The sequence below is a fragment of the Anopheles arabiensis genome, chromosome 2, assembly GCF_016920715.1.
Source record: "Anopheles arabiensis isolate DONGOLA chromosome 2, AaraD3, whole genome shotgun sequence".
NCBI lineage: Eukaryota > Metazoa > Arthropoda > Insecta > Diptera > Culicidae > Anopheles > Anopheles arabiensis.
The window spans coordinates 69,580,752-69,594,127 of record NC_053517.1 but is presented as its reverse complement, the minus strand read 5'-3'; the positions used below and the strand labels follow the sequence as shown (position 1 = coordinate 69,594,127).

Genomic DNA, 13,376 nt, shown 5'->3' with positions numbered 1-13,376 from the left:
ATCGAATACGGCGATTTAGTTGCTGAAATATGTTCAACTATAAAGGCAAGCGGAACTTCTGACAGATTGTACGATGCAGCGCTGCTTCAAGAGCTGGTGGACCGTATGCCGGCATATCTGCGCTGGAGCTGGGGCATGCATAGTCAGGAGCTAAAAAGTGTGACGATGAGCGAGTTCGGTGCCTGGATTCAGAAGGCGACGGATGGAGCAATGGCGGTAACTCCTCCGCAGCTGAAGAAGAAGACGACAACGCGACAAGTGCATGCGCAACACGTGGAGACGCATCAGCCCCAGCCCAATAGGCATCGAGAGTGCGCGTTGTGTAACAGTGATACGTGCGGTACGATCGCGGAGTGTCGGGTGTTTAACCGGTTAAGCGTTGCTGATAGGTGGGACAAGGTGCGCACCTTGAAGTTGTGCAAACGATGTTTGGGCAAGCACTACGGCCCGTGCTCGAAGCATGACGACTGTGGTGTCCAAGGATGCGTCGCTAAGCATCACCGGAAGTTGCATCGTGTCACCAGCGAGGAACGCGTGGAGATAAATCATCATGGAACGCGCTCCGATGGTACATTGCTGCGTTACGTGCCGGTAAAGCTGCACGGTGAGAGTGGTCCAATTTACACGCATGCGCTGTTAGACGAGGGGTCGACGGTGACGTTGATGGAGCAGGAGCTCGCCAGGCAACTTGGGGTCAGCGGCGTTCTTGACCCGTTGTGTTTGCAGTACAGTGCGGGAGAGCGACGCGATGAACGTGATTCGGAAAGGGTAGCGGTGCAAGTCTCAGTGCTGAAGAAAATGCATCCGCATTTTCGATGGCCGACGTGCGTACAGTCAGCCGGTTATCGCTCCCTATCCAATCGGTCGATGTGAACGAGTTGAAGCGGAAATATAAGCATTTGCAGGCGATTCCAGCTGCCTCGTATGAGGCTGTTTCTCCTCGTTTACTAATCGGTATCGACCATTACAGATTGACCAGACCTTTGAAAACTATAGAAGGACAGCCAGGACAACCTACAGCTACGAAGACGCGTTTGGGATGGCTCATTTTTGGCAAATGCACGGATAACGCTAACGACACATCCATTGTGCAGCCGGAGTCTAGCTACCACGTATGCGATTGCCAAGGAGAGACCTCACGGGCAGATCGTATGATGGCAGCGTACTTCGAAGTGGAAGGTTATGGTCCCGCGAAGGAGCCTTTGTTGTCGAAGGAGGATCAACGTGCGATGTCGATTTTGCAAAACAACACAAAACACGTCGACGGGCGGTACACCACGGGTTTACTCTGGCGGAGCGACAACGTTTTCATGCCGGAAAACCGTCAAATGGCTCTATCTAGGATGGAGTGTCTGGAGCGTAAGATGAGCCGAGATACGAGCCTTGCGGAGAAAATTAACGAGATACTAGAGGACTACTTGGAAAAGGGCTATGCCAGACCGATAAGAGAGGATGAGCTGAAAACCTTCTACCCTAGGAAATGGTATCTTCCAGTGTTTCCAGTGACAAATCCTAACAAGCCTAATAAAGTTAGGTTAGTATGGGATGCGGCAGCTGAAGTTAGAGGTATCTCGCTGAATAAGAAGCTGCTGACTGGGCCTGACCTGTTGACGCCGCTGCAAGCCGTGCTATTCCGTTTCCGTGAATATCGAGTCGCGGTGGCAGCTGACATCCGGGAAATGTACCACCAGGTACGCATTTGCGATGATGACGTCCACAGTCAACGGTTCCTATGGAGATGGGGGAACACAAATGCAGAGCCGCAGGAGTTTGTCATGCTGAGGATGACCTTCGGTGCAGCATGCTCTCCAAGTACGGCGCAATTCGTAAAGAACGAGAATGCGGAGAAATATCGTTCCCTGTACCCGCGTGCAGTTCGCTGTATCCATGAAGAACATTACGTGGATGACATGCTTACAAGTGTGGAAACGGAACCAGAAGCGATTGAGCTGGCGTATCAGGTGAGCGTAATACACAATAATGCTGGATTTTCTCTCCACAATTGGCTCTCAAATAGCATCAAAGTCGCGACAGCGGTAAAAGGCACTGAGTCAACCCTCAAGGAAATGGATTTCGAACCGTGTCTAAAGCCAGAGAAGGTGCTGGGAATGTGGTGGGACACCACAACAGATAGTTTCGGCTTTAAACTATCCCGTGTAAGACACCTGGAGCTGGCACGCAAGGACAAACCACCGTCCAAGAGGCAGATGCTGCGGACTTTGATGTCGATCTACGACCCGTTAGGTTTGATCGCAGGCGTGCTTTTTTATTTGAAAGTACTTCTTCAGGAAGTCTGGCGCCTACACCTTGGCTGGGATGACGAAGTTCCGGAAGAGATCCAGCATAAATGGGACGCCTGGATGGAACGACTGCCAGAATTGGAAAGTTTCATCATACCACGTTGCTACCGACAGCTGGCGTCGCTCACCGAATCATCTCTACAGCTACACGTGTTCGTTGATGCGGGTGCAGATGGTTACGCAGCGGTCGCGTACTTCCGTTTTGAGTGCCATGGACGTATCGAGGTGTCGTTAGTTGGATCCAAAGCTAGAGTGGCGCCTCTAAAGTATCTTTCCGTGCCCCGCTTAGAGCTGCAGGCTGCTGTGATTGGTTGCAGAATAGCCTCGTCTATAACTAGTGCTCATCGAGAAACTATTCGTGGAAGCTACTTCTGGACAGACTCGACTGATGTTATAGACTGGATAAACGCAGACCACCGTAAGTACTCGATTTTCGTCGCACATAGGGTTGCTGAGGTGCTGGACACGACGAACGTCGACGATTGGCGATGGCTTCCAACTAAACTTAATGTGGCGGACGAAGCGACCAAATGGACCAACCTGCAGCATCATCTCGCCTCCGAACGATGGTTTAGTGGGCCCGAGTTCCTGCAACTACCCGAAGCAGAATGGAACATACCTCGTCGAGTACCATCGGAAACGTCCGAGGAGGTGCGGAAAAAGGATAAGCTGAAGCTGGTCGGCATCCACATAGCGCGTCCGATTTTCATCGACTACGAGAGATTTTCCCGATGGACGCGGCTGGTCAGGACGATGGCTTACGTGTGTCGGTATGTAAACATTATTACCAAAACTAAATCTCCATCGACAGGTCCGCTTAACCGCGACGAAATCCAGCGGGCTGAAACGGTAATTCTGCGAGACGTTCAGAGGAACGCTTTTACCGATGAATATGCCATACTCTGGAAGGCGAGGGAAAACTCAACAACACCGTCGTGGAAAAGTCCGATTCCCAGAAGCAGTTTGTTGTTCAAACGAAGCCCCTATATGGACGAGGACGGCTTGCTGAGATTGAGCGGAAGGATCGATCGTTGCCGTTACGTCGACCCCGGGAGGAAGCGACCTATTCTGCTACCGAGACGACATCGTGTTTCCGAGTTAATCGTTGACGATGTCCACCGTCGTTATAAGCACGGCAGCCAAGAAACTGTAGTGAACGAAGTGAGACAACGCTTTGATATACCGGCTCTCCGATCTGTGTGTAGACACGTACGCCTGCAATGCCGAACATGCACATTGTTATACGCAAAGCCAGCGTCCCCGGAAATGTGCGAATTACCTGCTGCTCGTCTTGCTGCATTCTCCAGGCCCTTTTCATATACGGGCATTGATTATTTCGGTCCGATGGTAATCGTGAACGGCCGAAAGACGGAAAAACGGTGGGGTGTTTTGTTCACGTGCTTGACGGTTCGAGCCGTCCACATCGAGCTTGTGCAATCCCTGTCTACGAGTGACTGCTTGATGGCAGTTCGGAGCTTCATGGCACGCCGCGGAACACCAATCGAAATAGTCTCCGATCGTGGAACGAATTTCGTGGGCGCCGATCGTGAATTAAAGGAAGCTGCGGAACGTGTTGATTCGGCGATTTTAAATGAATTCGGATCGCCCGATCCGGTGTGGAAGTTTAACCCCCGCAGCCCCACACTTTGGAGGATCATGGGAAAGGATGATCCAATCGGTCAAGAGAATGCTGTCGCGCACCCTCACGGAGAGGCATCCTACGGAAGCGGTCCTGTCGGCAGCATTGATCGAAGTCGAGAACATGCTCAATTCTCGGCCACTTACACACGTTCCAGTCGACGGTGAGGATGAGGAACCGTTAACTCCCAACCACTTTTTGTTAGGTTCTTCCGCAGGAATGAAGCCCTTGGTGAAGCCTGATGATTCGCCAGCAGGCTTGAAACAAAACTGGAGAGCTGTACAGGCTAAAATGAACGAGCTCTGGAAGAAGTGGATCAAAACCTACCTCCCCACCCTGGTTAGAAGGACGAAATGGTTCGAGTCGTGCAAGCCTATCGAGACCGGAGATGTTGTCTTAATCGTGGACGAAAACAGCCCGCGAAACTGTTGGCCGAGAGGAAGGGTGGAACGCGTAGTCCCATCCAAAGACGGAGTCATTCGTCGGGTCGTCATCAAAACAGCGAAAGGAACGATGCTGGAGAGGCCAGTGGTGAAGCTGGTATCGCTGAACGTCGCGCCGAGGGTTATCGTTTGACGACGTCGAAACGCCTGGTGGACTGTCACTTATGGTGACGACGCGATCGTTCGAGGATCGACAAGGAGCGTCCGTATTTTAGCTAGCGGCCGCTAGAGGTCTCGGACTGGACGATAAACGTTCGGACTGAACGAAAGGGATCGACCGAGCGTTTGACGGATAGCCGGTGACCGCATGGACTGCGAAATAGGGCTTTCTTTTTGATCCCGGACCTGCGTGGAAGCGGACGAATTTTTAGTTTTTTATTTTTCACTCTCTCGGATACTAAAATTTTGTGCTGTTAAAGGCATAATAAAATAATCCTGAATTACTTAAAAAAGCCGTTTTTTGGTAAATTATTTATCTGCAGGCCGGGCGTTGTGCTAACGCGCAACAGTATTGAATAATATCGTTTGAGTTGCAATTATACAGTGTTTCTCTATCTCAACACAGTAAGCTTCATTTCCAATCCGTAAAATCCCTATTCAACATTGTCAAATATATGTCTAGCGTACATCAAGCAACCAATCATTCAAGTTTCGATTGTTATTGTTTAAATGTATTTTACGGGATTGAATTGTTCGCTTACGGTGTTGAGCTGACTAGAGAAACCCTGTATTTAGAAAAATAATTATTGTACTTCATTGGCGTATGATTTGTTTCTACTTTCATTTTTATTTCCTTTTATTTCATTAAATACGACACCTTCATTAACGAGACAGCAACATGTTGTTTTTTTTGTTATTTTGTGTTGTTTTGCTTCATTTTCATTTGTTTGTTGTTTGTTACGCATATTTGTGTTGTGTGATTTTTTTGTCTTTAAAATTAGCAACTCAATCGTTTAATATTCAACGAAATCGAACTGTTAACTACACTTGATACATGCTTTATATTCTGTTTGTGTTTTTTCCTTTTTGTTGTTATGTTTTCAAAATAGATTTATCCTACATCCTTAAGCCAGTTCGGAGTTTCTAAACCAATTCGCCCGATTTATGTGTTCAGAGGAAGCATAGAGCTGCTCATTTATAGTAGCATTTGGAATTTTACGTCACTTTTCATCTTTACCGGAAAGTAGAAAAGATATAAACTGCACAACAATAGTAATTAAATATGCAAAGAAACTTCATTGTTTTATTGATGGAAAAGATTAGTTTAAACTTTCCATTCAATTTAACTAATCGGTTTGCCCTAAATGTTAAAATATAGTTTTGTTTTTCGTGAAGAGTTTCCTCGAATCAAACTAAGTAATTGTATTTTTTCTTTATTTCTTTAATTATAATTTAAGTTTCAAGTGTGTGTGTGTTGGCCTACAATATCATTAAGCGCTTTTACTATGCTAAGGGTAAAATTTATAGTAAACAATGAAATAAAGAAAAGTGAAACATAAACGAAAACATTTTAATAAGGAAACAATACACAAACCACTGGTTGTTATGCGCTTTTTACCTCAAAATCTGCTATTAGTGCTATCGGTTCCTTCTACCCTAAGCGGAGCTAGCCGAAGAGTAGCTTGAACCAACCTTTCATTGTGCCGTAAAATTAACATTAAATAAACAACGCTTAAAACGAAAATGGCCAGCATTTTCCCTAGTGCGCTATATGTTGGAGCAACTAGTATACGACCAGCCTTGCGCCTTGACTGTCCGCTTAGCAAGCGTAAGCCATACAAACTGTTGGCCCGATTCTGATACGGAGTTTAATATATTCATTATGCCACATGATAATGCATGATTTCGTGGTTGGGAAAAGGAAAATGAACCATTTTAAATCATTCTCGTGGGTTACGTTGCAAGCTGATCTTTTATTTAAAAAAAACGTAAACGTAGTAAAAGGAAGTGTTTTCTCAATAAATGTGCAGCGGAAGTGTAGACAAACGTACGTACGTTGTATTCCATGCTGTGACCTGTGCTGTGTGTATCATGTGGAACGCATTTTGCGCCATTGGTTGCATGATTGACTGTTTTAAATCTGTTACAAAAAGCATGTTTACACTGTTATCGCACTCTGCACGTACGTTTTTCTGCGTTACTGAGCTTGACACGCTCGATTTTCACTTCTCTTTGAATGTCACTGGCACTGGCACAGCTGCATTGCAAGATACGTCTGATTATTTCCCTCTTTTCCCTAGATAAGCTCTTCATATACCTAACAGAAAAAAATACTAGAAGTGTAGAAGTTCGAAAATACCTTCCTCTAACGAATGCCTCTGGCATAACTTGTCAACTTTTCCTTCTGCATCGGTGTGCAGGTAATGCCTCTGCATTCTATCCCAGTGATTGATCAGCCGTTTTGCAGCAGGATTCCTTGGCGCGGAATCCAACGAATTTATATGAGCGTAACTGCTTGCCTGTCTTGTAGCCTTACTTCTCGTGCGCGACTAAGTATGATTAAGGATATTTCATCTCATTTTGTGTGTGTGTATGTATATTCATCTCTTTTGGATAAAAGGGCACATTTAAGATGTCAACGAGTTTTTTGTTTGTTTGTTTGTTTATTATTTGTTTACTTTTGCCATCTACTCTTCGCCTCACGCATTCTTTGCACAACATCTTTCTTCGTTAAGCTTTTTAAAGGTGTGTATACTTCTTCTCATCTCTGCATACTTTTGATCTTTTACTGTTAGCACTGATTTTGCTTCTCAAGAGGTACTGTGGACAGTGTTACAGACGCGGGTGTGATAGAGATGGATCCATTTATTACGTTTATTTTACGCGATTGTGTTAGGGTATGTCACATAAGCCCGCCTCGGCGGAAGAGAAAGCTGCGGTTGGGAAGTTTAGATTTGGTTCTTGTCCTATAAGACTGCACACCTTTGCCATTGTCAATAGGCAAAAAAAGAGCCAACGGTTTGCCGCGCTTGCCTCACTGGGAACTACACTGGAGCGTTTTCTTATATCGCTACTAATGATACTACTACTAATGATGTCAATACACAGGATCACCAATGTGTAGGCTAGCGTACACAAGGATCCATTTGGAGGCGTTATGGATACGTCTGGTACGAATTGCGGGACAAAGGGTCTGCGTGGATCCTTCTCATCAACATGCATCGTACAAATGCTATATCATGATATGTTGAATGTTAAAACAAAACATGTAAATTTCAACGCAACACCTTTAGACGAACCGTTCCACAGTAGTAACTGCAGTCCGCTCGATTATATCTGTTCTGTTTTATGATTCTCTGGATGTTGGTTGTGTTTGTGTGCTACTTGAAACCGTTCAAAGCGTCAGGAAAGGTGTATAGAAGCAGCATTAAGGTGAAAACAAAGATTTTGATTGCCGGTGTACTGATGAGAGATTCTTCGAAAACGCTTTAGAAGTGTGTAGTGAATGTTGCGGAAACGTATTTACTTTCGTTTTACGTTTTTTTTTCTCTAGCAAACGTCATATATGTATATGTGGGCATGAGAATATTCCATTACAAGGGATCCATAAAACACTAATATCAGAGCTTTCATTCATCGTTACATTCTCTTGTACGTTTAGCAAATATTGTATCGCTAAACTAAAACAACTCCCAACTCAAGTAACTGTTTCTTTTCCGGCATGTTGCCTTTCCACGCACGCTTTTTTCTATAAGCGGAAAGCATACATGCATTAAGAAACTCCCGAAGTTGGATTTTCCGATCCTTAATATGCACAAAATTATGTTTCATTTTTGAAGTTTGCACGGCGGTAAACGTTGAATGGAAACTAATCTGACAACATATTTCTTCTGTTGGTATCATTCTTATTTGCCATAGACGCCTGGTTGAAGTGTATATCTATTTCATTATATATCGTTTAATATTTTATCCACCCTCTCTTCACCATCACGCTGCAAACATCTACCCTTAATGCAATACAAAACCATATATTCTTGATATCATCTCAATTGTTTCTGCAAGCAAATCTACGCACCACCTTATGCGTTCTTCTACATTTTTGTCACCTTGATACGTTTTTTTCTCATGCTTATTACAAGTGTTTACTGCTTACTAGCTATTTCATTTCGTTTATGGCATTTTATGATCGTTTCTGACGCTGTATGATACGTGTGTGTGTATGCAAATGATGATCATCTATCGCGTAGCATTTTTTTTTTCTAATATAATTTATATGCAGCCATATATTTCACGTCATCCATGATGATCCGGACACATCATTTCCTTCTTTTCGATGAACATGTTCACGAAATTATTCCGTCACGTAAATTCTTTATTTTTACACGCATGAAACGGCATTCCAGTGTTTTTGTTTTTCGTTCTACTGTTTCTTATTTTGGTCGTAACCATTGCAAAATAATACTAATATAACAATCACCAATAATAACCATCCTTGTGCTGAACCACTATAACGATGTTTGCTTCTTTTTTGCTCATTGGCAGCATAATAAATAACAGAGAAAAAACACATACCAATAAATTAGCATTTCAAAATAATACAACGCACTTCCTGAACTAAAGGCCGAAAAAACTCAGTTAACGTTTTCTAAACATTTATCCGTAAATGATAAACTACACTCTGCTGCGTTCGTTGTTGTTTTTAACTCAATTTTAATACACTTCTCAGCATACACACTTAATGCTTTAATCGCCCTAAGGTTATCATATCGAACAACACGACATAATGAGTAAGAAAAGTTATTTTCATGTTTTACCATAAAGTCTACATACACAATTACGATGTATCTTACTCACTACACGTCCACCCTCATGCTCGATCAATGTGTCCGTCATCTGAATATTCAGCGTCAGCTTAATGCACACACGAATCGCCACTTCACACCACGTTCAACAGACTCTACACAATTTCAGTTTACAATTTTAAATTTACTTGCGCATCAGATTCGTTCAACTAAAGAGCTTGGGTCGTGCCTTACTCCATTCACCATGATGCATTTCATGTATCTGCGTACTTGTATCTATAGCATGTACGGCGGCGGTAGTGGCGACTTTTTCAAATATTTATCTTTTAAGTTTTTTTTGTTTGTGTATTCAGCAGCCAAAAAAATATCTCTAATCTAATTTTATCATCCTACCTTCAAGTCCATCGCGTTGTTGCTCAATCATCGTCGCTACAATCCCGAAACATCGCTTGTTTACGAACCTTGGTTTCGTTACAATGGCAATGGCTTTTTACGTTTCAGCACTGTCGATGATTTTGTGCGATCACGATCACGAGCAGCCACTAATTTGGTTTCAAGTATCAAGTAACATTATCTATGCTGGCGACTCGCAATGTGATTTAATTTGGAGTAAGTGGCAGGTAGGCTCTTATTCAATCATCATTCTTACCCTCCTCGTGTCTACAATGTTTTTTGAAGCAGGATAAAGACTTGCAGTTTTCCTCATCATAATGTTCACCTGCGGACACACTCTACGGATTGTAGCCTTCTAGTCCAAAAGATAGTTTCGTCTAAAATTATGGCGCTGTTTATCCCGCTCGATTGGTTTTCATCGTTTTTCGTCGTGGAGTGTAGAATTTTTCATGCAGCATATATTTCTAGTTGATTAGAATTCCCATTTGATTGATTCTGAACCAGCAACGCTTTATCGGATGTCGGTGATGTTGTTTTTGCTGCCAAAGATTTTAACTAGCTGCGTTTCGTAATCTCCGATGTTACGCTTCATAATATTCATGCACGGTCCGAGCAGACGTTCGAACGCGTCCACATCCAGAACTGTAAGGCAAGAAAGCAAAATATTGATTGTTTTCATTAATGACATAAATTAAATTATTTGTACAAAAGCGCATTGAGTAAAATGACACCAAATATACAACAAACTATTCTATTTACCTACATTAGGAGTAAATTTTGCGAACAATAACATAACGACAAAACAATATCTACTCAGTGCATTCTTACGAACTACTTAAAGTTATCTTTCTTCTTTAATTTAGTTTCACATAAAGTTGGCTGATTGAGGGACCAATTAGTGATTTGTGAAGGTTAAACTGGTTATCGCTTACCTTTTTCGGTTAACCATCACGAAAATATTAGTGAGTGCAATACATTGTGAGAGTCACATATGGTAGTGATGTGGTGTTGCAATGTTGAACATTTATATGTATGTGTAGATGTTTTTTTAAATTAGTATATCGAACGTTAAAGGATTATAATTTAACATCAAATCTCTCAAAAAAATGCAATTAAAACGGCTTGGAAATGTATTTCGTATTAAGTAGCGTTATTATATCATTCCATAAATGGAATAAACAAAATAAAAAATGCATTTCCCAACAAATACTAAACCAACATGCTGATACAAACCAGTAAAGTAATAACCAATAAAAAAATTACAAAAATCAAAAAATCGATAGAGCAATTTTGGCGAAGGTGAATGGCAAACAAGATTACAAGCCAAACACATTTCGTAGCAAGAACATAAAGCAAAGCAGGGCAAAAGTTTCGTTCGTCTGACCGAAACCACTTGCCACACAACCCATAAAAAAGGTATTTTTACATAAATAGTATTAAATTGCATCATCGCAGTTTTGTTTTGAGCCTGCTTACTATGGGACTTGATAGGCATTGTAAACACAGTGGATCATAAAAGCTTTTTTTAAATTGTTATTTGCTTTTACATTTGCACATGTTACCATTAACTTAATTAGAATATTGTAGATAATGAAATCAGTAAATCTATAAAACATTGAACTAAATTGAAATGTTATAACGTTTGGCATCATTATATTCCTAATATAGCCATTGTTTTCATAACAAAGCTTAATTGAAACACACTTCCAACAGCTTGTTATGCCTTTTGGCAAGCTTGTCGAATCATTTCATAAACAGCATCATCAATGTAACGATAATGTTGCATGCTTCGAAGCAGCAAATCAATGCAGTTTCCAAGTAATCGTTCAAAGCATTCTGTTTCTAAAACTGTTTCACACGCAACCAAGTGGAGCACATTGATGTTTTAAGATATTATTATTCGATGCAAATTATTATTTCAGTAAAAGGTGTATAATATAATGTATGGAATGTTAGATAGTTTTTAGATGTATGTTAAAGGAGTGGGTAAGTAGTGTGATTGTATGTTGTGAATATATGTTAAGTGAAGCGAATCCCGTTATCCAGGAGGTTGAGAAGAAACACACGCGTCACACATGGAATTAACAGAATATGTTAATGAAAGTCGTCATGCAAAAATATCGAAAAAGAAAGAAAAAAAATTAATATGATATAAAATTATACACAAAAGGGCTCTACTACCAGCATAACTAACATTAGATGGTCATACAATACTCAAACTACCACTCAATTACAGTAGCCAGAGCGATAGATTCAATAGCTAGTGATAATGTAATATGCATGCCTTGCACAGTTACTGGTCGCACACTCGTATAGATACAGATGCAGTGCTTATGCTGCTAACCACGTTTAGTTGCACTATAGTGCAATGTTAACGCACTGCACAATACTTACATGCCACTTTTACATTGTCGACTGCGTATGCGGATGCAGCTCGTGGCCTATGTGTTACCAGCGCAAGCTCGCCGAAGTATCCGCCCTTTTCTAAATTGGAAATTTCTACCTCGCCGGCATCCTGTTGGATGCGAATGGACACTTTACCATCCTCAATAAAGTACATGCCATCGGCAGCGTCACCTGAAAAGGAAGTAAAAATGACACACGCAAGCGTAAGCAAAGAATGTAAAAAATAAACCAGTAAACATTTTCAGTTCAGTACTGAAAATTTAATTTTCACACTCACCTTGTTTGATAATTCGATCACCTTTAGCGTATGTTTGAGGTATCAGCGCATCGGCCAAGTTCATCCGTTCATAGTTCTTTGAAAAAAAAAGCGATTTTATTAAGCAAAATTGCAACGATGCACCTGAATTTTCTTTCATATGAAAACCTTATTCAATAGTATTACCTGCAGCGTTTTTAGCATCGGTACAGCATCGAGAAGAGCTTCATACATTTTCCGTTTCCTGAATGCAGACTTTAGCAAAATCCTTCGGAATGTTTGACGATCCATTGCCCACAATTTGCCGTCCGTTTCTGCTTGAATAGTAGCAGCTCTGAAAAAGAGAACAAAAAAGGAGTATTAAAATGCCTCCACAAGATGAATTTTTATGTTGGCTTACCTTGGCATATTGTATAGCAAAGCCAACTCTCCAAAGCTTCCTCTATTATCATATGTGTGTATGTGCTTTTGATCTTCACCCACATACGCGTTGTAGATTCCACTATAGGAATGAGAATAATTTTACATAGTTAAACACTGAAACACTCATATCGCATCGTAGCTCTCTACATCCTAAACACTTACGACTCAATGACGTAAAGTTGTCGCCATCATCACCCTGCTTGATGATGTAGTCTTTCGCTTGAACTATCTTTTCGAACATCGCATCTAGAACCTCATTCATCTGCAAAGATATTGCATACCACACAAAATAGTAATTATATCGAGCTGCTTCCAAACATTGACTGTTTCGGTGACAAATTATTAATAATCAGCAAAAATACCGTCGGGTATTGTTATCGCATACCGTTCGGTACTGCTACTCATGCACTCATCCCTGCCAAGACAGTGGACGGTAACAAAACGAAACCCCATTACGACTTTTGACGGCCAATAAACTAGATTTCCGCCGACTCACTATTGGCCTGGCGGACGTACGACAAACTCCATTAAGCAGTTAGTAACTTTGTCCATTAAAATTGCATATATTATAAGCCGTCCAATCTTCAGCCGACAAACCGAGCCTGGTGCCATCAGCCGGCGATGGTGGTACCGCCGTACAGCACACCGAGATGGAAGAGAAGAAAACGGTCTGCACACTGGCACGGGATACGGTATTCCCTCTTCGGCTGAGGTCTTCAGCCCTACTCACACACACACACCTATCGCAGATAAAATTCGATCATGTTGTACATT

General features: G+C 42.1%; 1 protein-coding gene across 2 annotated transcripts in view; it reads right to left on the bottom strand.

The window, feature by feature from the left end:
* Positions 1-5,144: 5,144 nt before the first annotated feature.
* Positions 5,145-13,376, bottom strand: part of LOC120896048 (cAMP-dependent protein kinase type II regulatory subunit) — a 37,726-nt gene continuing 29,494 nt past the window's right edge. Inside the window, exons 5-10 of one of the 2 annotated variants that reach the window (XM_040299867.1) lie at positions 12,761-12,864; positions 12,580-12,681; positions 12,366-12,513; positions 12,201-12,276; positions 11,912-12,094; positions 5,145-10,159 (exon numbers count right to left, since the gene is read on the bottom strand). In XM_040299867.1, coding sequence (XP_040155801.1) covers positions 10,029-10,159; positions 11,912-12,094; positions 12,201-12,276; positions 12,366-12,513; positions 12,580-12,681; positions 12,761-12,864 — 744 coding nt within the window. In that variant the 3' untranslated portion in view covers positions 5,145-10,028. Of the gene's footprint in view, positions 10,160-10,560; positions 11,366-11,911; positions 12,095-12,200; positions 12,277-12,365; positions 12,514-12,579; positions 12,682-12,760; positions 12,865-13,376 lie in introns of those variants that run through there. The other variant, XM_040299876.1, reaches the window with a different exon arrangement.